This window comes from Salmo trutta, chromosome 9 (genome assembly GCF_901001165.1).
Source record: "Salmo trutta chromosome 9, fSalTru1.1, whole genome shotgun sequence".
Lineage (NCBI taxonomy): Eukaryota > Metazoa > Chordata > Actinopteri > Salmoniformes > Salmonidae > Salmo > Salmo trutta.
In genome coordinates, this window is record NC_042965.1 from 25,490,402 (window position 1) to 25,515,242 (window position 24,841).

Consider the following 24,841-nt stretch of genomic DNA (forward strand, 5'->3'; position numbering starts at 1 on the left):
GTACTGTATGTTACAGGAACTATAAATAAAGTTGTATTTGAAGTTGAGGTGCAGATTCCTACAGTTGATGTGAGGATGGAAGAAGGGAGGGTGAGGCAGGTGAGTGATGTAGAGGGGATTGGGGGTGGGGGGATAGGGGGTTGGTACTATAAAAATCACCTCTTTTCTCTCACTTTGTCAGGCATCTGGGTACAAAAGATTTCAAAGCATCTTTCTGGTAATTTCCCTAGCTAAATCTGTGGAGCGTCTCTCCATTTCCTTCCTTTGTAAACCATGCACTGGTGTGACTCTGCATGTAAGCCTTTATCATAGCATGATTTTCACTCAGGTTGTGGCCTGGGCAGTGGTCACACCACCTATACCACCATGAATGTGCTCACAAACACTACAGAACACTAGACTAAGTATGAATCGAACACAATAACAAAATGAAGGACATCAGTGAGATAGAAAAAGGTCTGCATTTCAAAAACTACGTTGTGATCGCACAACTAGCTAACCAAGTGCATTCTGCTTCGCGCTAAATCGGTGTAGCCTCTCTAAACAAAGTACAAATTTGAAAAAGTTTTTGAAAGTGTCCTTATGAACTGCTCATGAACATTGTTACAGTTTGTTAACTATTACATTGTATAGTCTGTTTTTCATGATTATAGGTCCTTACAGGTAATACATGTTAATAAATCTTACAACAATGACTTGTAAGCAGTTAATACTAATTAAATTATGCAATAATGGCTTATAAGCAGTTTATAAGTCAACCTTCAAATGCCGTATTAATTCCAGTTGTAATAACAGCAGCTGGCTGAGGGTGTATGCGTTCAGGAGAGAGCTGGTTTTGGTGGCATTTGTTAACGATGCTAAAGATAATACTGACACAGTAAGGCTTGCAAGCTGACTGGGTGAACATCAACATACCCAGTCCTAAATCAAGCCCTCGTCCACAGCCCTAGCTCTTACCCCTGGCCTAGACACTTCTTCATGGCACCTGCTGGATTGAAAGAAACAGACCAGTGTAATCAGTGATACTAGGGTCCCGTGTGGCTCAGTTGGTAGAGCATGGTGTTTGCAACGCCAGGGTTGTGGGTTCGATTCCCACGGGGGACCAGTACGGGGAAAAAAACAAATGTATGAAATGTATGCATTCACTACTGTAAGTCACTCTGGATAAGAGTAATGTAAATGTAACTAGCCCTTTAGAGAGCTAGAAGGAGCTTTTACCAGGATACTGACATCCATTCTCCTTCAGATCTATGAGAGGTCATTTAGAAATGTCTAGGGCTAGGGCGATAAGAGAAGTGTCTAGGGTGATACGAGAAGTGTCTAGGACTAGGGCACTAGGACTAGGGCACTAGGAGAAGTGTCTAGGACGATACGAGAAGTGTCTAGGACTAGGGCACTAGGAGAAGTGTCTAGGACTAGGGCACTAGGAGAAGTGTCTAGGACTAGGGCACTAGGAGAAGTGTCTAGGGCTACAGGACTGAGGGCCCTTCGTCCAGTGGATGACATTGTCTGGTCTGTTGTGTTTGAAGTGTGGCCATGTTATGTGGGTAGAAGCCAACTAGAGGAGCAGGTTTCAGCTAAGATTCTGTGCATTAACTCTTGCGACTAATAGTGTGAAACGAAGATCAATCACTTTGCACGGCTAAGGTCTGCCATTTGACAAGCCACTTGCATCTACACTATCTGCATGACCTTGCCTATCTGCATGCAATTAAGCTTGTGCTTGCTAGTGTGCATGTGTAAATGTAGTGTGCAGGCAAATTATTAGTGTAATGTGAATTTGCATCAAGCCTCTCCAACTTTCATCCAGTTCCCTTTCAACAGGACTACATTTCCCATAACCACCGCGGGCAGTGTAGGTTTGCTAAACAGGGCTGACTAGCTTCGTCTGATTTTCATTGGGTCTGTAAGGTGTCAATGATTCAGCTTTAAAACGTTTGTTGTAAATGAGATACTGTCCATCAATCTGTCCATCTCTGTCCTTAAACAGGGAATGCGCCAGCGCAAGTGACACACACAACCCCATCACAATGTCATGGGTGGGCATACACACACACACACTCACTCACACAAAGCCCCTGGGAGTGTAATATATTAAGAGTATTTTGGTTCAACGGCTGAGAAGAAACCTTTTATTTCTTGGAATGAATGTAGACAGGTTGACCTTGAAAATAAGTGCTTTAACTTGACGACCCAGTAGAAATACTGTATTAGGAAGACAGGGACCTCAATAAAGGGGCTGTCTAATACACTGCTCTTATGCACACATACTAGGTAGAGACGAGAGCCAGAGAGTGTTGCAACTCCACCTGAACCCTCCTCTATAAAGGACATTATAACACTAATGTCACCTGTTATAACATGCTGATAACAGCATGATAGGGCATAAACAGGGAGTTCTACAGACACACAGACAGGGTTGAGCATGTCACACTGCACTGACGCAACCCAAAAACTCCACCCCTCCCTTACATCCCTCTCCTCCCTTCCATGGTTCCAAGCTCCATCCCTTCCCCCTCCCCTCCACCCCGTTTCTACCCGTCTGCTATACCCCGCTCTCCCCTGGTTCTGTGACTCTCTCCATCTCTGCTGCCTTCCCTGCCTCCCCCCGTCCACCCCTACGTCTGCAGGCCTTGCGGATCGCGCTCCACTGGTAGCCACTGAAGGTGGGGCTGATGGGGAAGTACTGGAAGACGGTGTGACGACGGAGGAAGTCCATGCCAAACGGGAGGTCGTAGGTTCTCATCCCCTCCAGCTCCGCAGCACTGGGTCCCGACCCTCGCTTCAACTTCCCGATCCCTCGCTCCTCCTTGGTACCTGACAAGAGGAAAGGAGAGACAAAGGAGAAAGAAAAGAGGAAGACAGGAGGAAGAGGTTGTGAGCAATTGGAGAAGGCAACAGTTTGTGATATCCTTGTCCTATCTGTAAATACAATCACAAGGTAGTGTTTTAACTAACAGTCCAGTCTACTCAGCAGGGATAGTGTTATAATTAACACTGACAGTCCAGTCTACTCAGCAGGGATAGTGTTATAATTAACACTGACAGTCCAGTCTACTCAGCAGGGGTAGTGTTATAATTAACACTGACAGTCCAGTCTACTCAGCAGGGATAGTGTTATAATTAACACTGACAGTCCAGTCTACTCAGCAGGGATAGTGTTATAATTAACACTGACAGTCCAGTCTACTCAGCAGGGATTGTGTTATAATTAACACTGACAGTCCAGTCTACTCAGCAGGGATAGTGTTATAATTAACACTGACAGTCCAGTCTACTCAGCAGGATCTTAAGGATCCGCCCCCTTTTTCAATTTTCGCCTAAAATGACATACCCAAATCTAACTGCCTGTAGCTCAGGACCTGAAGCAAGGATATGCATATTCTTGGCACCATTTGAAAGGAAACACTTTGAAGTTTGTGGAAATGTGAAAGGAATGTAGGAGAATATAACACAATAGATCTGGTAAAAGATAATACAAAGAAAAATCCAACTGTTCTTTTGTATTTTTCTGTACCATAACCTTTGACATGCAAGAGAAAGACCATAACGTATTGTTCCAGCCCAGGTGCAATTTAGATTTTGACCACCAGATGGCAGTGTATGTGCAACATGTTTGACTGATCCAATGAACCATTTTATTTCTGTTATGTATCAAGACTGCCCAAATGTGCCTAATTTGTTTATTAATAACTTTTCATGTTCAAAATTGTGCACTCTCCTCAAACAATAGCATGGTATTCTTTCACTAATAGCTACTCTAAATTGGACAGTGCAGTTAGATTAACAAGAATTTAAGCTTTCTGCCAATATCAGATATGTCTATGTCCTGGGAAATGTTCTTGTTACTTATAACCTCATGCTAATCGCATTAGCCTACGTTAGCTCAACCGTCCTGCGGAAGGGACACCGATCCTGATGAAGTTTTAACTAACAGTGACAGTCCAGTCTACTCAGCAGGGGTAGTGTTATAATTAACAGTGATAGCACAGTCTACTCAGCAGGGATAGTGTTACAACTAACGGTGAGCGTGATAGCACAGTCTACTCACCAGGGATAGTGTTGTCCAGCACAAATGCCACTGACCCCCCTACGAACATGGCTGTGGTCAGGAGCACGTTCAACACCTGGTCTAGCGACACTACACCTGAGAGATAGAGAAAGAGAGGGTTCAGAGAGCTACCCAGTCCTTTTATAATGTGTGAGAACACTGAAGGAGTAGGCCATTGAGCTAATTATGTGGTGCACTCTAACTTGTCTTCTACTCACCAGTGACCAGAGGGTTCTGTTTGAGATAGCTGGGCAGCACCAGGCCAAAGAAGATGGAGAAGCCCAAAACAAAGAGGTTCCTGGAGGAGTTGAGGTCTACAAACTGCAGGTTGGACAGTCCCACAGCTGTGATCATCCCAAACAGGGTACAGAACAGCGCCCCCAGGACAGGGTCAGGCAGGGAGGCGAACAACGCACTGAATTTACCCACCAGCCCTAGCAGCAGCATCATAGCAGCACCGTACTGGATCACACGCCGGCTGCCTACCTGGAGGACCAATCAGAGAGCAGCAGGGAGTGAGAGAGCGAATCAAAGGATATCAGGAAGAATAAAACTGTCCCACTCTACAGAGCCAATAAGATCCAAGCAGATTACAAGTCAGTGAGGGAGTTTTTTTTATTCTGACATGGGATGAACCGCCAATGGCCTGTCACATCATCGGGTGAAAGCAGGGATGGAGCTGCGGCGTTCTCAAATGGAACAGTAATCTGCGCCGCTCCGTCATGATGTCAACAAGGCAGCATGGTGCATCGTCCAGAAACAAAACATACATTTTATAGAAAAGAGATGTTTGAATTTTCAAACTAGTTTTCATTGGGAAGGCAGATTGTGTTTTTATCAGAAGGAATCACTTTCGCATGGGAAAACACAGAAACCTACGAATTACTACAGATGGTAAATTAAGTCACTTTTGTTTTGAGCCAACATAGCTGTCCGGTTAAAAATAAAATGCCTACACGGACGAGATTAATTGAACCCCCTCAATTAAAACATAAATATGTAGTGTTAGTATAGAACTCGTAGTGGGACTCTCTGTTGATGTGTGATGGTTACCTTAGTGATGCCCAGCACGCCTATATTAGGACTGGAGGAAGTAGAGCCGTTTCCTGTCCCCATCAGCCCATCCAACACGCAGGACAGACCTTCCATAAATATACCCCTAGAGAGAGAAAAACAGAAAAAAAGTTTTTGTATCTGTTTTGACAGGTAGTTACAGGTACACACACAGATCAAGTCATGATTCAAACCATTGTCTGCGTGATTTAATCAGATTTATGGTACTTTTACAGCAAACCCTTTCTATGATGTGCATTAGGCAAGGACCTATGCGAGCAAGGTCAGGTACCTGTTGATGGCGTGAACAGGGGGTGGGGGGGCACAGGAGAGTCGGGCACAGGCGTAGTAGTCCCCGATGGACTCGATGATGCTAGCGACCACGGCACTGAACATACCTATCACCCCTGCCGCTGTTACCGTAGGAACACCCCACTGAACTATGGGTAAAAACACAAACTCAACACACAACATTCAAGATTTGAGGAAGCTACAAACCTGTTGAATGCTCTTATCAAGAGTTTTGACTTAGCTAGGGGCGAGGTTGAACAACATAAGGAGGGTAACTCACAGGGGTAGGGGATCTTGAACCAAGGTGCAGCTGCCAGTATTCCCTGGCGTGCGTCAGTGCGGGCGTAGTAACCGTACTTGTCTTTCTCAGGCGGGAAAACGTTGGTTACAGTGAAGATGAAACAGATCAGCCATGACACCAGGATGGCCATGATGATCTGAGGGGGAGGGTTAAACATGACTGTCAAATCACGCAGAGAAACACATACAGTATGTCCTGGTGAGTTACACTGAAGAACACCATAATAAACTGTAGCAGAGTGATGATGATTACTTTATTCAAGTATGGGAGAGTTGTGAGGTCACCAGTTCAAAAGTAAAGAGCAGCTTCATAAATAGTAGACCTTTGGAGGAATGCTACTTCAGGGTGCTTTTAACATTTTATCATAATTTGAAAAACTCTATTCTCTTACATTGTTAAAGTAAATAGTAACATAAGAGTTAAACTTTAATGAGACAGGGAGAGAGCATGATGAAGATGGCTTTATTAGAGTGAGTGTAATATACAGTAAACACTGGAAAGGATTCTTTGCTTGTAATGGTGACTATCATGACATCAAATGACCAGCAGGGGGGAGAGACGCACCATAGGAGACAATCATTTCAGATCTTATGAAGAGGAATGGGGAGGGAGGAGATAGGGGATTAGGGCTGGGCGATATGGCCAAAATCTCATATCCCGATATAGCTCATTTCATATCCCGATAACGATTCATATCACGATATAGCACATTTTCTGTAAATTCAATGATTAAATAGTTTATATAAAATGACCACATGTAAAGGCCTATTTCTTATTACATGTTGAATTAAACTCAAATAAAAAGGTACTTACTCATATTTGATTATTTCTCCTTTTATTTAGAACCTTTGTGCAAATGGTCAATTAAGCATGTATCAAAATATAACATTTGAATCTATAAAATCTAAAAAGGTAAATAGAAAACACTTCAACTATAGTTGCAAACAAAATAAATATATATTTTGGGGGGCTTGCCTGTTTTGCATGTTATTTTGGCATTAATACGTGTCACATATCAATTTGCATTTGGTACCTTGGGTTGAGTGTTAACACCAACTCACCAAACCCCCGTTTCTCGAACGTGTAAATTGGGGCCATGTCTTTGCAGATATAAGTTGTAACGGCAGCTGTTATCTCCTTCCATTTTCGTGATTCTTTGCATATGGTGTGCAGCGGGCAAAAGCCTCTTGCAACGTCTGAGTTGAGGGTTTGTTTTAAGCACTCAACTTTACTTTTTTAGGTCTCATCCGTAGACTCTCTCCATACTGTTTCACATTATTCTTGCGTAGGTGGTAAAAGAGGTTAGTGGTGTTTGAGCCTGTTGTCTGGACCGGCCTGCGGCATATTTTGCAGAGGACGGTTTTCTGGTCCGTGTCAGACTTTTCATACCCAAATGACCATTGTTATGTTTGGAGGAAAAAGGGGGAGGCTTGCATGTTGAAGAACACCATCCCAACCGTGAAGCACGGGGGTGGCAGCATCATGTTGTGGGGGTGCTTTGCTGCAGGAGGGACTGGTGCACTTCACAAAATAGATGGCGTCATGAGGAAGGAAAATTATGTGGATATATTCAAGCAACATCTCAAAACATCAGTCAGGAAGTTAAAGCTTGGTCGCAAATGGGTCTTCCAAATGGACAATGACCCCAAGCATACTTCCAAAGTTGTGGCAAAATGGCTTAAGGACAACAAAGTCAAGGTATTGGAGTGGCCATCACAAAGCCCTGACCTCAATCCTATAGAACATTTGTGGGCAGAACTGAAAAAGCGTGTGCGAGCAAGGAGGCCTACAAACCTGACCTTGCTCTGTCAGGAGGAATGGGACAAAATTCACCCAACATATTGTCGGAAGCTTGCGCAAGTCTACCCGAAACATTTGACCCAAGTTAAACAATTTAAAGGCAATGCTACCAAATACTAATTGAGTGTATGCATGTAAACTTCTGACCCACTGAGAATGTGATGAAAGAAATAATTCATTCTCTACATTTATTCTGACATTTCACATTCTTAAAATAAAGTTGTGATCCTAACTGACCTAAGACAGGGAATTTTTACTAGGATTAAATGTCAGGAATTGTGAAACTGAGTTTATATGTATTTGGCTAAGACTTCAACTGTATATATATATATATTATAATATATATATATATTATAATATATATATATATATATATATTATAATATATATATATATATATTATAATATATATATATATATATATAAAACACATACTGCTCAAAAAAATAAAGGGAACACTTAAACAACACAATGTAACTCCAAGTCAATCACACTTCTGTGAAATGAAACTGTCCACTTAGGAAGCAACACTGATTGACAATAAATTTCACATGCTGTTGTGCAAATGGAATAGACAACAGGTGGAAATTATAGGCAATTAGCAAGACACCCCCAATAAAGGAGTGGTTCTGCAGGTGGTGACCACAGACCACTTCTCAGTTCCTATGCTTCCTGGCTGATGTTTTGGTCACTTTTGAATGCTGGCGGTGCTTTCACTCTAGTGGTAGCATGAGACGGAGTCTACAACCCACACAAGTGGCTCAGGTAGTGCAGCTCATCCAGGATGGCACATCAATGCGAGCTGTGGCAAGAAGGTTTGCTGTGTCTTCAGCGTAGTGTCCAGAGCATGGAGGCGCTACCAGGAGACAGGCCAGTACACCAGGAGACGTGGAGGAGGCCGTAGGAGGGCAACAACCCAGCAGCAGGACCGCTACCTCCGCCTTTGTGCAAGGAGGAGCAGGAGGAGCACTGCCAGAGCCCTGCAAAATGACCTCCAGCAGGCCACAAATGTGCATGTGTCTGCTCAAACGGTCAGAAATAGACTCCATGAGGGTGGTATGAGGGCCTGACGTTCACAGGTGGGGGTTGTGCTTACAGCCCAACACCGTGCAGGACATTTGGCATTTGCCAGAGAACACCAAGATTGGCAAATTCGCCACTGGCGCCCTGTGCTCTTCACAGATGAAAGCAGGTTCACACTGAGCACATGTGACAGACGTGTCAGAGTCTGGAGACGCCGTGGAGAACGTTCTGCTGCCTGCAACATCCTCCAGCATGACCGGTTTGGCGGTGGGTCAGTCATGGTGTGGGGTGGCATTTCTTTGGGGGGCCGCACAGCCCTCGCAAGAGGTAGCCTGACTGCCATTAGGTACTGAGATGAGATCCTCAGATCCCTTGTGAGACCATATGCTGGTGCGGTTGGCCCTGGGTTCCTCCTAATGCAAGACAATGCTAGACCTCATGTGGCTGGAGTGTGTCAGCAGTTCCTGCAAGAGGAAGGCATTGATGCTATGGACTGGCCCACCCGTTCCCCAGACCTGAATCCAATTGATCACATCTGGGACATCATGTCTCGCTCCATCCACCAACGCCACGTTGCACCACAGACTGTCCAGGAGTTGGCGGATGCTTTAGTCCAGGTCTGGGAGGAGATCCCTCAGGAGACCATCCGCCACCTCATCAGGAGCATGCCCAGGCGTTGTAGGGAGGTCATACAGGCACGTGGCCACACACACACACAATACTGAGCCTCATTTTGACTTGTTTTAAGGACATTACATCAAAGTTGGATCAGCCTGTAGTGTGGTTTTCCACTTTAATTTTGAGTGTGACTCCAAATCCAGACCTCCATGGGTTGATAAATTGGATTTCCATTGATTCTTTTTGTGTGATTTTGTTGTCAGCACATTCAACTATGTAAAGAAAAAAGTATTTAATAAGATTATTTCATTCATTCAGATCTAGGATGTGTTATTTTAGTGTTCCCTTAATTTTTTTGAGCAGTATATATATGTATATGTACATATATATACATATATATACATATATATATGTATACACACATATATATACACATATATATACATACACATATACATATATATACATACACATACATACATACATATACATATACACATATACACATATACATATATATATATATATATATATATACATACATACACACACACACACACACACACACTGATGCACACACTGATGCCCACATATATATATATATATATATATATATATATATATATATATATATATATATATATATATATATATATCTTGTCATATTGCCCAGCCCTACAGGGGAGGTGAATAATATTAGAAAAGCAGGACTCAACAAGTAATGGGAGGATGGAGGAGTGTGTACCCATTGATCTGACCTCACTTGATCCGTGACAGATCAGATCAAAGAACACACTGTTCCAGGAGAAGTGATGTGTGTCTAGGTGTGTGTTTGTGCGCTCACGTGTGCCCCTGCTAGTGAATTTCTCAATTGTTCTGTGGGCATCAGTGTGTGTATGTATATATATATATATATATATATATATCTCTCTCACGAAAGTGAGTACACCCCTCACATTTTTGTAAATATTTGAGTATATCTTTTCATGTGACAACACTGAAGAAATGACACTTTGCTACAATGTAAAGTAGTGAGTGTACAGCAAGTATAACAGTGTAAATGTGCTGTCCCCTCAAAATAACACAACACACAGCCATTAATGTCTAAACCGCTGGCAACAAAAGTGAGTACACCCCTAAGTGAAAATGTCCAAATTGGGCCCAATTAGCCATTTTCCCTGCCCGGTGTCATGTGACTCGTTAGTGTTACAAGGTCTCAGGTGTGAATGGGGAGCAGGTGTGTTAAATTTGGTGTCATCGCTCTCACACTCCCTCATACTGACTGGTCACTGGAAGTTCAACATGGCACCTCATGGCAAAGAACTCTCTGAGGATCTGAAAAAAAGAATTGTTGCTCTACATAAAGATGGCCTGGGCTATAAGAAGATTGCCAAGACCCTGAAACTGAGCTGCAGCACGGTGGCCAAGACCATACAGCGGTTTAACAGGACATGTTTCACTCAGAACAGGCCTCGCCATGGTCGACCAAAGAAGTTGAGTGTACGTGCTCAGCGTCATATCCAGAGGTTGCTTTTGGGAAATAGACGTATGAGTGCTGCCAGCATTGCTGCAGAGGTTGAAGGGGTGGGGGGTCAGCCTGTCAGTGCTCAGACCATACGCCACACACTGCATCAAATTGGTCTGCATGGCTGTCGTCCCAGAAAGAAGCCTATTCTAAAGATGATGCACAAGAAAGCCCGCAAACAGTTTGCTGAAGACAAGTAGACTAAGGACATGGATTACTGGAGCCATGTCCTGTGGTCTGATGAGACCAAGAAACTTATTTGGTTCAAATGGTGTCAAACGTGTGTGGCGGCAACTAGGTGAGGAGTACAAAGACAAGTGTGTCTTGCCTACAGTCAAGCATGGTGGTGGGAGTGTCATGGTCTGGGGCTGCATGAGTGCTGCCGGCACTGGGGAGCTACAGTTCATTGAGGGAACCATGAATGCCAACATGTACTGTGACATACTGAAGCAGAGCATGATCCCCTCCCTTCGGAGACTGGGCCGCAGGGCAGTATTCCAACATGATAACGACCCCAAACACACCTCCAAGACGACCACTGCCTTGCTAAAGAAGCTGAGGGTGAAGGTGATGGACTGGCCAAGCATGTCTCCAGACCTAAACCCTATTGAGCATCTGTGGGGCATCCTCAAACAGAAGGTGGAGGAGTGCAAGGTCTCTAACATCCACCAGCTCCGTGATGTCGTCATGGAAGAGGACTCCAGTGGCAACCTGTGAAGCTCTGGTGAACTCCATACCCAAGAGGGTTAAGGCAGTGCTGGAAAATGATGGTGGCCGCACAAAATATTGACACTTTGGGCCCAATTTGGACATTTTCACTTAGGGGTGTACTCACTTTTGTTGCCAGCGGTTTAGACATTAATGGCTGTGTGTTGTGTTATTTTGAGGGGACAGCACATTTACACTGTTATACAAGCTGTACACTCACTACTTTACATTGTAGCAAAGTGTCATTTCTTCAGTGTTGTCACATGAAAAGATATACTCAAATATTTACAAAAATGTGAGGGGTGTACTCACTTTTGTGAGATATATATATCAATGTGCGCGAGGGTACTCACAGGGAACATCTTGAAGAGCTGTAATCTATAAGAGGTCCATCCTTTCTTAGCCTTGTAGATGGGCAGAGGAAGCTGTACGTTCCTCGCATACTGAGAGAACAACAACACCAGGAATATAGTCCTACAGAGAGACAGAGAGAGCTCACAAGTAAGAAATACAGCAGCCAAGGGTCTGTAGAACGGTTAAACATTTGTAAAAAGAAGCAATAACCCTCCTATAAAGACTGCCATAAAGACGTCTGGATCCAAAGGTTTCATTCTCAAAAGAGACAATAAAATCAATTAATTGATAACTCAAAGAAATTACAAAGAAGCTTCACTTTTTCCACATTTTGTTACAATACTGCCTTATTCTAAAATGTTGTTTTTTCCCCTCATCAATCTATACACATTACCCAATAATGACAAAGCAAAAACTAGTTTTTGACATTTTTGCTAATTGATTAAGAAAATGTATAAAACTGAAATATTACATTTACATAAGTATTCAGACCCTTTACTCAGTACTTTGTTGAAGCACCTTTGACAGCGATTACAGCCTAGAGTCTTCTTGGGTATGATCCTACAAGCCTGGCACATCTGTATTTGGGGAGTTTTTCCCATTCTTCTCTGCAGATCCTCTCAAACTCTTTCAGGTTGGATGGGGAGCCTTGCTTCACAGCTATTTTCAGGTCTCACCAGAGACGTTTGATCGGGTTCAAGTCCGGGCTCTGGCTGGGCCACTCAAGGACATTCAGAGACTTGTCCCGAAGCCACTCCTGCGTTGTCTTGGCTGTGTGCTTAGGGTCGTTGTCCTGTTGGAAGGTGAACCTTCGCCCCAGTCTGAGCTCCTGAGCGCTCTGGAGCAGATTTTCATCAAGGATCTCTTTGTACTACAGCTTTCCCTCGATCCTGACTAGTCTCCCAGTCCCTGCAGCTACAAAAAAATCCCCACAGCATGATGCTGACACCACCATGTTTCACCAGGTTTCCTCCAGATGTGATGCTTGGCATTCAGGCCACAGATTTACATTTTGGTTTCATCAGACCAGAAAATCTTGTTTCTCATGGTCAGAGTCCTTTAGGTGACTTTTGGCAAACTCCAAGCGGGCCGTCATGTACCTTTTACTGAGGAGTGGCTTCCGTCTGGCCACTTTACCATATAAAGGCATGATTGGTGGAGTGCTGCAGAGATGGTTGTCCTTCTGGAAGGTTCTCCCATCTCCAGAGGAATTCTGGAGCTCTGTCAGAGTGACCCTCGGGTTCTTGGTCACTTTCCTGACCAAGGCCCTTCTCCCCTGATTGCTCAGTTTGGCCGAACGGCCAGCTCTAGGAAGAGTATTGGTGGTTCCAAACTTCTTCAATTTAAAAATTATGGAGGCCACTGTGATCTTGGGGACCTTCAATACTGCAGAAATGTTTTGGTAGCCTTCCCCAGATCTGTGCCTCGACACTATCTTGGCGCTCTACAGACAATTCCTTTGACAGAGCAAAAACCAAGCCATAAGGTCAGTGGTACCTTATATAGACAGGTGTGTGCCTTTCCAAATCATGTCCAATCAATTGAATTTACCACCGGTGGACTCTAATCAAGTTGTAGAAACATCTAAAGGACGATCAATGGAAACAGGATGCACCTGAGCTCAATTTCAAATGTCATAGCAAAGGGTCTGAATACTTATACACATAAGGTATTATACATTACACAAAAAATTATACATTTGCCAAAATTTCTAAAAACCTGTTTTCGCTTTGTTATTATAGGGTATTGTGTGTAGACTGATGATGAAAAACTAATATTTAATACATTTTAGAATAAGGCTGTAACGTAACTACATTTGGAAAAAGGGAAGGGGTCTGAATACTTCCCGAATGAACTGTATGTGATGCTGTGCTGTTTGAGATGAGTTGCAAGACAAATTTACCAAAATATAAAATAAATGAATGAATAACTAAACGGAAGACAGAAACAGTTACCAGCAGACACAGCTCTGCTGAACCTCGTGACCCAGAGCTCTCTGTCTGGAGCATCACTGTGTTCCCACCTCCATTCTGCAGGGCAGCTGTGTCGACTGGGAATGGTTTCTGACTGGCTGTGTAATGGGCAGTTACGGTAATTGATTATTTAAGGATGCCTCTGGGGGCGGGAATCAGTCTAATAATATAACATAAGATAGATAAGATAGCATTTTGTTGTCCAAGAAATGTGCCTTGCATCATAACAAGACAACAGACAGTATAGTAAACTTAGAGGGTTGGGAACTGTACAGGGAACTAATCAGGTCAGGAAAGCCTAGAACCACAGTGTACTACTCACAGCATGGCGATGCCCCAGTGTTTCCCTGCTCTCTCCCCTGCAGCCTGGAAGCCAGAAAGGCCGATGAGGGCCACAGTTGGGGTGATGGTCAGAGGGCCGATGTATTTCAACAGGAGCCCTGGAAGCCCCAGGAAGCCGATACACACCTCTATCAGAGACGACACAATGATAGCCCCCTGGATCTGGGGGGGGGGGGGGCAAAGAGAGAGAATAGTACAATTTGTAATGTCATTTCATAATAAAGTACTTTATGTGCCAAAGTCCCTAATTAACTGTATATACGCAGTTATCATTTCCATTTAGAGAAGTGATCATAGAGAGGAAGTTATCTTTATTTTTCCTTTATAAGAGAAATCGCAACACCTGGAACAAGTCTGTAAAATGAATGACTGTTTAATGAAATTACTACTCCCCCTCAAGCCTATCAATGTCCATGTCTCTAATTCTATTCATCGTGACATCTTCGTTGAGTCATCCCCTCACACACGTGTCAAAACAGGGTTACCAAACTCACTTACACAAGCCTTATAAAAAGGTTAATGGGAGTTAACCGCCTCTGTCATAATCTGTGCACGCGCACACACACACACAAAGGCTGAGTCACAGCAACAGGCCTCAACAAGCATCTTCAATTACAACTCTTTCGACTCTACGTTTTAGTCTGTGACTAGGTGCCGCTGATGGGCCAACATGGGCTTTGAACAACACTGACACAGAACACAGGAGTAGACCTCTCTCTGTACACTAATGCAAGGTAATGGTTTGGGTACTTTTAAAATATCTCCCATGTCACCCCCTCCATCTCTCATTCCAGAGCTTCTCCCCCTCTCACCTCTCGTATTCGGGGATGCCAGATGTGTTCAGTGTTGAACAGCTCGGTTTCGTTGAACATGGGTGGAACCACTGAGGGACAGAAATAATGGAGAAAGAGAGGAAAAAAAGAAAATAGAGAAACAGAAAGAAGAGAGAAGAATGATTAAACACATTTATCGTTCTGAGTGTGCAAAGCTGTCATCAAGGCAAAGGGTGGCTACTTCGAAGAATCTCAAATAAAATATATTTTGAGTTATTTAACACTTTATTGGTTACTACCCGATTCCATATACGTGTTATTTCATAGTTTTGATGTCTACACTATTATTCTACACAATGTAGAAAATAGGAAAAATAAAGAAAAACCCTGGAATGAGTAGGTGTGTCCAAACTTTTGACTGGTACTGTATGCTAAATAATATATTTGTCAAATTCGTTTTCATTTAGAATGGACCATTACCATGCACCTGTCTCGATGTCATCTTTGCACTTAAATAGCGAATGGAGGATGCTTTTCCTGTGGTTCATTTTCATGCCAGCCAGGTAGGCTATACTCCTGTTGTAAAGATAAGCAATGTGCTTAATATTTGCTTAATATTAGGAAAGTTGAGAAATATGGGATCCTCCTCTTTTTAATAGAGGCCATCACTCTGTTTTCTCACACAATTGCAAAGCCTATAGAAATGTTGCACAACATGAGCTCATGGGGTCTCGAAGTGTTTGATTCGATTTTTGATTACATTTGCAAACAGCTGGGAGGCAGGGCTTTCTCCTTTAGCGCTCCATTTTTATGCAATGGTCTGCCTACCCATGTGAGAGACGCAGACTCGGTCTCAACCTTTAAGTCTTTATTGAAGACTAATCTCTTCAGTAGGTCCTATGATTGAGTGTAGTCTGGCCCAGGAGTGTGAAGGTGAACGGAAAGGCACTGAAGCAACGAACCACCCTTTGTCTCTGCCTGGCCGGTTCCCCTCTCTCCACTGGGATTCTCTGCTTCTAACCCTATTACAGGGGCTGAGTCAATGGCTTACTGGTGGCTCTTCCATGTAGTCCCTAGGAGGGGTACATCACTTGAGTGGGTTGAGTCACTGATGTGATCTTCCTGTCTGGGTTGGCGCTACCCATTGGGTTGTGCCGTGGCGGAGATCTTTGTGGGCTATACTCAGCCTTGTCTCAGGATGGTAAGTTGGTTGTTGAAGATATCCCTCTAGTGGTGTGGGGGCTGTGCTTTAGCAAAGTGGGTGGGGGTATATCCTGCCTATTTGGCCCTGTCTGGGGGTATCGTCGGATGGGGCCACAGTGTCTCCCGACCCCTCCTGTCTCAGCCTCCAGTTTTTATGCTGCAGTAGTTTATGTGTCAGGGGGCTAGGGTCAGTCTGTTATATCTGGAGTATTTCTCCTGTCTTATCCGGTGTCCTGTGTGAATTTAAGTATGCTCACTCCAATTCTCTCTCTCCTTCTTTCTCCCATTCGGAGGACCTGAGCCCTAGGACCATACCTCAGGACTACCTGGCCTGATGAATCCTTGCTGTCCCCAGACCACCTGGCCGTGCAACTGCTCCAGTTTCAACTGTTCTGCCTGCGGCTATGGAACCCTGACCTGTTCACCGGACGTGCTACCTGTCCCAGACCTGCTGTTTTCAACTCTCTATAGACAGCATGAGCGGTTGAGATACTCTGAATGGTCAGCTATGAAAAACCAACTGACATTTACTCCTGAGGTGCTGACCTGTTGCACCCTTGACAACCACTGTGATTATTATTTGACCCTGCTGGTCATCTATGAACATTTGAACATCTTGGCCATGTTCTGTTATAATCTCCACCCAGCACAGCCAGAAAAGGACTGGCCACCCCTCATAGCCTGGTTCCTCTTTAGGTTTCTTCCTAGGTTCTGGCATTTCTAGGGAGTTTTTCCTAGCCACTGTGCTTCTACACCCGCATTGCTTGCTGTTTGGGGTTTTAGGCTGGGTTTCTGTACAGAAGGGCTGATGTAAGAAGGGCTTTATAAATACATTTGATGATTTGCATTGATATCAAGAGTGATTAGAGGGACAATGGAGTGCTGAGTACCAGGCAGTTAGCAAGTTTGGTAGGCTACGAATGACCATCAGCAGCATCATAGCTTGGGGAAGCCTAGTTACCAGGACTAAATGGTCACGTGGAATTTGACTGCCTTCATGACCGCCGGTGTGGCGGTAATATGGTCAACACAACCCTAGTCACACCAGATACTGACAGTTTTTTTTGTTAAGGCATCTTTGACAAACGTATGCATATTTGTTTTCCCAGTCATGTGAAATCCATAGATAAGGGACAATGAATTTATTTCAATTGACTGATTTTCTTATATGAACTGTAACAAAGTCTTTGAAATTGTTGCATGTAGCGTTTATATTTTTTTGTTCAGTATATGTTTAACAAAATCTAAACCACCGACAAGTGAAATACAACGTTCTTCCAAAACACTGACATTAACACACCTTTGCACCAAACCTGAAAGCCTAATCTGATGCCAACCTGAGAAACTCATCTGATGCCAGCTGAGATTCCAGTCAGCTCTACTGATGCCAGCTCACGTGAGCAGGAGAGTGAGGGTGAGACCAGGTCATAATGAAGGTACTTGTGGGGTGTGTGTACTCACCTGTGTATGCATTTGTGTGTGTGTTTACCTGTAGCGTTGCACTTCCACTTGTCTAGTGACAGGATTGCTCTGGCGGGAGCCAGGAAGGCAAATGCACTCGCCTGGAACAGAGGAAGCCTGGAACAACAACACCGCACAATTACTCTATTAGTAAGAATACACATGCACACATTCCTCCAATACACGACCTCGCTGCTCAGTAGGAAACTTTTCACTCTACTTGCATTGTACCTATTGTTACTTGACATAGCATATTCTGTATATCTCTTCAATATATCTCGTTTTGTATATCACGTCCACACACGTAAAATCGCTGATCTATCACTAAGTCGATTCAGTCAGTTGATGGAAACATTGTTAGTGTCAGTCAGTGGTAAAACAGTGTAAAGTCAGTCATCATAGCATGATGGTTATGTGATGATTAAGCCAGTGTTATGTGGCCTTTATAGCTGTGGGTTCCAGTGGCGCAAGCAACCGTTCTCCTGTTTGTCCGCTAGATGTCACTAGTGAACGTTGAGCAGCAGGGTCTACCCTGGTTAGGCAACAGTAACAGCATGGACACTGACAGAGCTGCGCTGTTTGAACGGAGCAGGTGCTGGCTGATAATTGGGATTGATTTGAATGCTGGTCAGTGTGCAATGACACACCATCATTAACTCTGATGACCAACCAGATTAAATCGATCAATGTACTGCAGCGGACCCAGGTCACTAGTGTAAAAGGCAAACACCCTACGTATTGCACCAATGGGGTTAACCCACTTGGTGTGAATTGTAATGTGGCTCCTATAGCAAGGATCACTACACTGCCCGGTTCAAACGGGAAACCACGTCCCCGTGTGTCGACTACTCAGCCCCCTCACACATCCGGGCCATGTGTTCCGCTGGCCTCACAGGTGCTATCGCACGTCTGATACTAATGTAGTGAACGGTGGGGCAGGGAAGCGAACCCGGGTCGCTGGCATGAAAGGCAAAACACCCTACGCACCTTTAAAAGGCCGCTTGGTATTTGAATGTTTGCTCTAAATGAAATATGGGCCATTTGAGTGTCAGCGTCACTGACGTGTGTGTGTGTGTGTGTGTGTGGGGTGGGGGGGGTGAGAGACCGAGAGATCGTGACAAATGCAGACGCCAATTTACCCAGCAGCACTCATCTACCTCAGAGGGTCACATGTTGTCCGCAGGTGGGACCAGCTGTGCACACAATGACACGTAAACACACACACAAAATCACCTTTCCTAGAGTGTTTGTGATCTGACCTCACTGATCTGACCTCACTTAGCACCATGACTCAAACACAGCCACTAGCACTCATCTCCTCTCCCCATTTCTCTATTCCTCTTTCCATCCATTCATTCATTTTACTCTATACATCCCTTCCCTCTCTCTCCCCCTCTCCCTCACCCCACCCTTATGCGTCAGTCCACATCTCCAGCCCTCTACCTCAGTCCTCCTCTCATCTATCTCCAGCCCTCTACCTCAGTCCTCCTCTCATCTATCTCCAGCCCTCTACCTCATTTCCAGCCCTCTACCTCAGTGCTCATTTCTTCCCTCCCTCCACTCCCACCTTATCCATGTTGCTATGGTGACACAGATAGCTGTGAGTTGTGACACAAAGATGACGGTCATTAGTGAAAAGATGGACATCATATTGACTTTGGATGAGTTGGCAAGCAGCCGTTTTGTGAGTGTGTTGTGAGCGAGACATGATGGAGCAGAGAACAGATATCTCGCTAACAATTTCTCAAATTCTTCTTTGAGTTCATAGTTCTAAGGTTTACTACAGGGCACACAGAAAAACAACATCAACTGTGACTTGTGCATGATCTTACCATCTGTGTGAGTGCTATGTATAGGCTAGTCCTCTGTGTGTGAGAGAGTGCTGTGCATGCTTCTCTGTGTGACCAGTCCTAATTGCAGGACTAAAGACAGTAGAATTGGCCACAGCTAAAATTACATCGACCCATTTTCACAGTAGTCCTATGTGGCAGAATGCCTGGTTTCTCCCTGAGCGGAGTGTGTGTGTGCCAGGCAAACACAGGTCCGCCATACCGCTGGTCTGTGTGTGTACGCGTGTGGGTGAGTGTCTGCAGTTCTTTTCAAGGCTGTGCCTGACTGTTAGACAAAACACTAATGGCTAAAAAGTAAAAATACTGCTTCGTTCTCTCCTTTCAGAAAGAAATCACTCAAGGCCATGAGACTAGGAGAGTACTTTCTGTGTGCGTGTCCAGTGTGTGTGTGTGCAGTGATTTCCCGTCAATGCTGCTGTATCTGGGCCATGAGACTGAGACAGGCAGACTGCACAAACACAATTACAAACAACAGACAGACTACCATGACGTGGCATGACATGTAGCATCACATTCACGTTTGGTAGCAATAATAACCATGGCAACAAATATGAAACCTGGCTGTGGCATTTCTAAAGGATATCATATTTCTAGAGAGGGATCGAGGGGGAGAAAGTGTGGGCAGGAGGAGTGAGGGAAAGAACAGAAGGGCATCTCAAGTCACACTAACTCACTGAGTAAAATGTTGACCTCTAACCACAATGAGAGAGAGAAAGACATTAAAGAAGAAAGAAAAATAACAATGAAAATTAGAGCGAAGGAAAGAGTTTCCTGTAGACTGAGGTAAAACTGATGGCTTTATCAAGGCTTGGTTCAGAACCTAGACCCAGTTGATTCTTTCTGCCTGCCACCTGGGGGATGGGGTGTATAAGTGTAGCATAATGAATAATTATGCTCCGAACACCAACATACCTACCCTATCTCATAACGCACTCCTTAACCCTAACCACACTGTGTAGAATGTGATGCAATGGATGTCTTCTCCCACAGTCTGGATTATTGTTAAAACCAAACAAGGGAAAAGAATAGCCAAATCACTTGCCTACAGTTTCCCCAGGTACCAGTCAAAAGTTTGGACACCTACTCATTCAAGGGTTTTTCTTTATTTTGACTATTTTCTACATTGTAGAATAATAGTGAAGACATCAAAACTATGAAATAACACATATGGAATCATGTAGTAACCAAAAAGGTGTTTCTTCAAAGTAGCCACCCTTTGCCTTGATGACAGCTTTGCACACTCTTGGCATTCTCTCAACCAGCTTCATGAGGAATGCTTTTCCACATCGTTCCCACATATTCTGAGCACTTGCTGGCTGCTTTTCCTTCACGCTGCAGTCCAACTCATCCCAAACCATCTCAATTGGGTTGAGGTCGGGTGATTGTGGAGGCTAGGTCATCTGATGCAGCACTCCATCACTCTCCTTCTTGGTCAAATAGCCCTTACACATCCTGGAGGTGTGTTTTGGGTCATTGTCTCACTAAACGCAAACCAGATGGGATGGCGTGTCGCTGCAGAATGCTGTGATAGCCATACTGGTTAAGTGTGCCTTGAATTCTAAATAAATCACAGTGTCAGTGTCACCAGCAAAGCACACCCACACCATCACACCACCTCCTCCATGCTTCGTGGTGGGAACCACACGTGGAGGTCATCCGTTCACCTACTCTGTGTCTCACAAAGACATGGCGGTTGGAACCAAAAATCTCAACCATGAAGGCCTGATTCACACAGTCTCCTCTGAACAGTTGATGTTGAGATGTGTCTGTTACTTGAACTCTGTGAAGCATTATTTGGGCTGCAATCTGAGGTCCAGTTGAATTCATTTATCCTCTGCAGCAGAGGTAACTCTGGGTCTTCCTTTCATGTGGTGGTCCTCCTGAGAGCCAGTCATAGTGCTTGATGGTTTTTGCAACTGCACTTGAAGAAACTTTCAAAGTTCTTGAAATTTTCCAGATTGACTGACCTTCATGTCTTAAAGTAATGATGGACTGTCGTTTCTCTTTGCTTACTTGAGCTGTTCTTGCATAATATGGACTTGGTCTTTTACCAAATAGGGCCATCTTCTGTATACCACCCCTACCTTGTCACAACACAACTGATTGACTCAAATGCATTAAGGAGGAAAGAAATTCCACAAATGAACTTTTAACAAGACACACCTGTTAATTGAAATGCATTCCAGGTGACTACCTCATGAAGCTGGTTGAGAGAATGCCAAGAGTGTGCAAAGCTGTCATTAATGCAAAGGGTGGCAATTTGAAGAATCTCAAATATATTTTGAGTTGTTTAACACTTTTTTGGTTACTACATGATTCCATATGTGATATTTCATAGTGTTGTCTTCACTATTATTCTACAATGTAGAAAATAGTAAAAAAATAAATTAAAACCCTTGAATGAGTAAGTGTGTCCAAACTTTTGGCTGGTACTGTATCTGTGTGTATATACAGTTGAAGTCGAAAGTTTACATACACCTTAGCCAAATACATTTAAACTCAGTTTCACAATTCCTGACATTTAATCCTAATAACAATTCCCTGTCTTAGGTCCGTTAGGATCACAACTTTATTTTAAGAATGTGAAATGTCAGAATAATAGTAGAGAGAATTATTTATTTCAGCTTTTATTTCTTTCATCACATTCCCAGTGGGTCAGAAGTTTACATACACTCAATTAGTATTTGGTAGCATTGCCTTTACACTGTTTAACTTGGGTCAAACGTTTCTGGTAGCCTTCCACAAGCTTCCCACAATAAGTTGGGTGAATTTTGGCCCATTCCTCCTGACAGAGCTGGTGTAACTGAGTCAGGTTTGTAGGCCTCCTTGCTCACACACGCTTTTTCAGCTCTGCTCACACATTTTCTATAGGATTGAGGTCAGGGCTTTGATGGCCACTCCAATACCTTGACTTTGTTGTCCTTAAGCCATTTTGCCACAACTTTGGAAGTATGCTTGGGGTCATTGTCCATTTGGAAGACCCATTTGCAACCAAGCTTTAACTTCCTGACTGATGTTTTGAGATGTTGCTTGAATATATCCACATAATTTTCCTTCCTCATGACGCCATCTATTTTGTGAAGTGCACCAGTCCCTCCTGCAGCAAAGCACCCCCACAACATGATGCTGCCACCCCCGTGCTTCACGGTTGGGATGGTGTTCTTCAACTTGCAAGCCTCCCCCTTTTTCCTCCAAACATAACAATGGTCATTTTGGCCAAACAGTTCTATTTCTGTTTCATCAGACCAGAGGACATTTGTCCAAAAAGTAACATCTTTGTCCTCATGTGCAGTTGCAAACCGTAGTCTGGCTTTTTCATGGCGGTTTTGGAGCAGTGGCTTCTTCCTTGCTGAGCAGCCTTTCAGTTTATGTCGATATAGGACTCGTTTTACTGTGGATATAGATACTTTTGTACCCGTTTCTTCCAGCATCTTCACAAGGTCCTTTGTTGTTCTGGGATTGATTTGCACTTTTTGCACCAAAGTACGTTCATCTCTAGGAGACAGAACGCGTCTCCTTCCATGAGGTATGACGCCTGCGTGGTTCCATGGTGTTTATACTTGCGTACTATTGTTTGTACAGATGAATGTGGTACCTTCAGGCATTTGGAAATTGCTCCCAAGGATGAACCAGACTTGTGGAGGTCTACCATTTTTTTTCTGAGGTCTTGGCTGATTTCTTTAGATTTTCCCATGTCAAGCAAAGAGGCACTGAGTTTGAAGGTCAGCCTTGAAATACATCCACAGGTACACCTCCAATTGACTGAAATTATGTCAATTAGCCTATCAGAAGCTTCTAAAGCCTTGACATCATTTTCTGGTATTTTCCAAGCTGTTTAAAGGCACCGTCAACTTAGTGTATGTAAACTTCTGACCCACTGGAATTGTGATACAGTGAATTATACGTGAAATAATCTGTCTGTAAACAATTGTTGGAAAAATTACTTGTGTCATGCACAAAGTAGATGTCCTAACCGACAAACTATAGTTTGCGAACAAGAAATTTGTGGAGTGGTTGAAAAACGAGTTTTAATGACTCCAACCTAAGTGTATGTAAACTTCCAACTTCAACTATATGTATGTATGCATGCAGGTATGTGTATCTGTGTGTACCTGCAGCCCAGTGTAGTCTGTAGCAGGGTGGTAATTCCCACACAGAAGAAGATAGTTCCTATGAGCTGACTGGTAGCCCACTGGTCAAACCCTACACACATGGCTTCAGCTAGCAGGAACGGCACTGCGATGGTACCACTGAAACACGTCAGGTAGTGCTGGAGAGAGAGGTGAGAGAGGGTTAGAATAAGATGTGTGTGTCACTGTGTGTGATGGCCTTTTACAGTGTGTATGTGTTTATGTTAATAGACAGGACTGTTTTGTAAATATTGACCGAGTTAATATTGATTGAGGTTATTGAGGTCTCTGTGTGTCTGTGAAGCAGAGCATCAACTTTCATAACAGTATGTTTCATAAGCATGAGTATAAAGGGGAGGGGCTTAGTCTACCCACTCCTGATGTAACTATGTTACATGATACGGGTTATAGAACAGGAAAGAGGAAGTGACTCGAATAAGTGGTGAGATGGCATTTTTTGGGCCTGGGCTTAGCTGCATTTTTACAGTCTGAACTTAAATGTCTTCCTCTCCTTGTCTCCTCTTGTTTATCATCAGCACTGATAAAGGAAAGCAATAGGGAGAGGAACTTTATTAGGAATTAGCTTTCACATCAGTGCAGATGAAGGAGAGGAGACAAGGAGGAAGCCACATTATTTAGATTACATTTATACTTTCAGACAGTCCAACATACAACACATGCTTATCTGGTACTTGCAAAACAACAGAGGTACCAGAGCTGTGGGTGTGTCTCTCACCTGTAAGCCCAGGAATATACACAAATACCAGGGAGGTGTGTCTTCGATGGTGTAGATCATGTCCATTCTCCTGGCGTCCATACTGTCTGCACTGTCCAACGTCTCCGACATGGAACTCTACACACATGCAAAGGTGAGAAGACAGTTTTTTAGATTATAGATGTAGGCTACTATAAACTCTCACACACCACAGGGTATACAATCTCTGGACCAAAGGGTTTTAAGACTTAAGTTTTATTTTTAGACTAAGTGCATTAAAGCCTACAGGTAGTAATCTCTATGTGCCTAGTTAAATAAAAGGTTATAAATAAAAGGTTAAATAAAACATTTGAGTGTGTGTTTGCTTTAGGGAGGTCAAAACCTGAAACTAACCACACCCAAAAATAGTGCACTATATAAGGCAGGGGTCTCCAACCTTCTCTAGCATGAGTGCTACATTTTAAAAATGGAACATGCTGTTTTTTTCTAACTTTCAAATAGGCATTCTTCTCTTCTCCTGTCCCCTGCAACTAGTCCCCGGATACTTGGTGTACATGAGAAAGTTCTGTCAATATACCTGGTAAAATAATGGTTAATAAATAACTCTAAAGGGCCCTATAAAATCTGAGATTTTTCCCCCAAATTCTGTTTTATAGTTTCCCAAATTATG

At 43.6% G+C, this 24,841-nt stretch overlaps 1 protein-coding gene across 5 annotated transcripts in view; it reads right to left on the reverse strand.

Moving 5' to 3' along the window:
* Positions 1 to 263: 263 nt before the first annotated feature.
* Positions 264 to 24,841, reverse strand: part of LOC115200312 (solute carrier family 23 member 2) — a 69,633-nt gene continuing 45,055 nt past the window's right edge. For all 5 annotated transcript variants that reach the window (XM_029763268.1, XM_029763267.1, XM_029763269.1 and 2 more), the window contains exons 4-15: positions 24,193 to 24,309; positions 23,439 to 23,596; positions 17,505 to 17,593; positions 14,852 to 14,922; positions 14,020 to 14,201; positions 11,724 to 11,844; positions 5,676 to 5,832; positions 5,397 to 5,544; positions 5,105 to 5,210; positions 4,270 to 4,537; positions 4,052 to 4,147; positions 264 to 2,817 (exon numbers count right to left, since the gene is read on the reverse strand). In XM_029763268.1, coding sequence (XP_029619128.1) covers positions 2,546 to 2,817; positions 4,052 to 4,147; positions 4,270 to 4,537; positions 5,105 to 5,210; positions 5,397 to 5,544; positions 5,676 to 5,832; positions 11,724 to 11,844; positions 14,020 to 14,201; positions 14,852 to 14,922; positions 17,505 to 17,593; positions 23,439 to 23,596; positions 24,193 to 24,309 — 1,785 coding nt within the window. In that variant the 3' untranslated portion in view covers positions 264 to 2,545. The remainder of the gene's footprint in view (positions 2,818 to 4,051; positions 4,148 to 4,269; positions 4,538 to 5,104; positions 5,211 to 5,396; positions 5,545 to 5,675; positions 5,833 to 11,723; positions 11,845 to 14,019; positions 14,202 to 14,851; positions 14,923 to 17,504; positions 17,594 to 23,438; positions 23,597 to 24,192; positions 24,310 to 24,841) is intronic.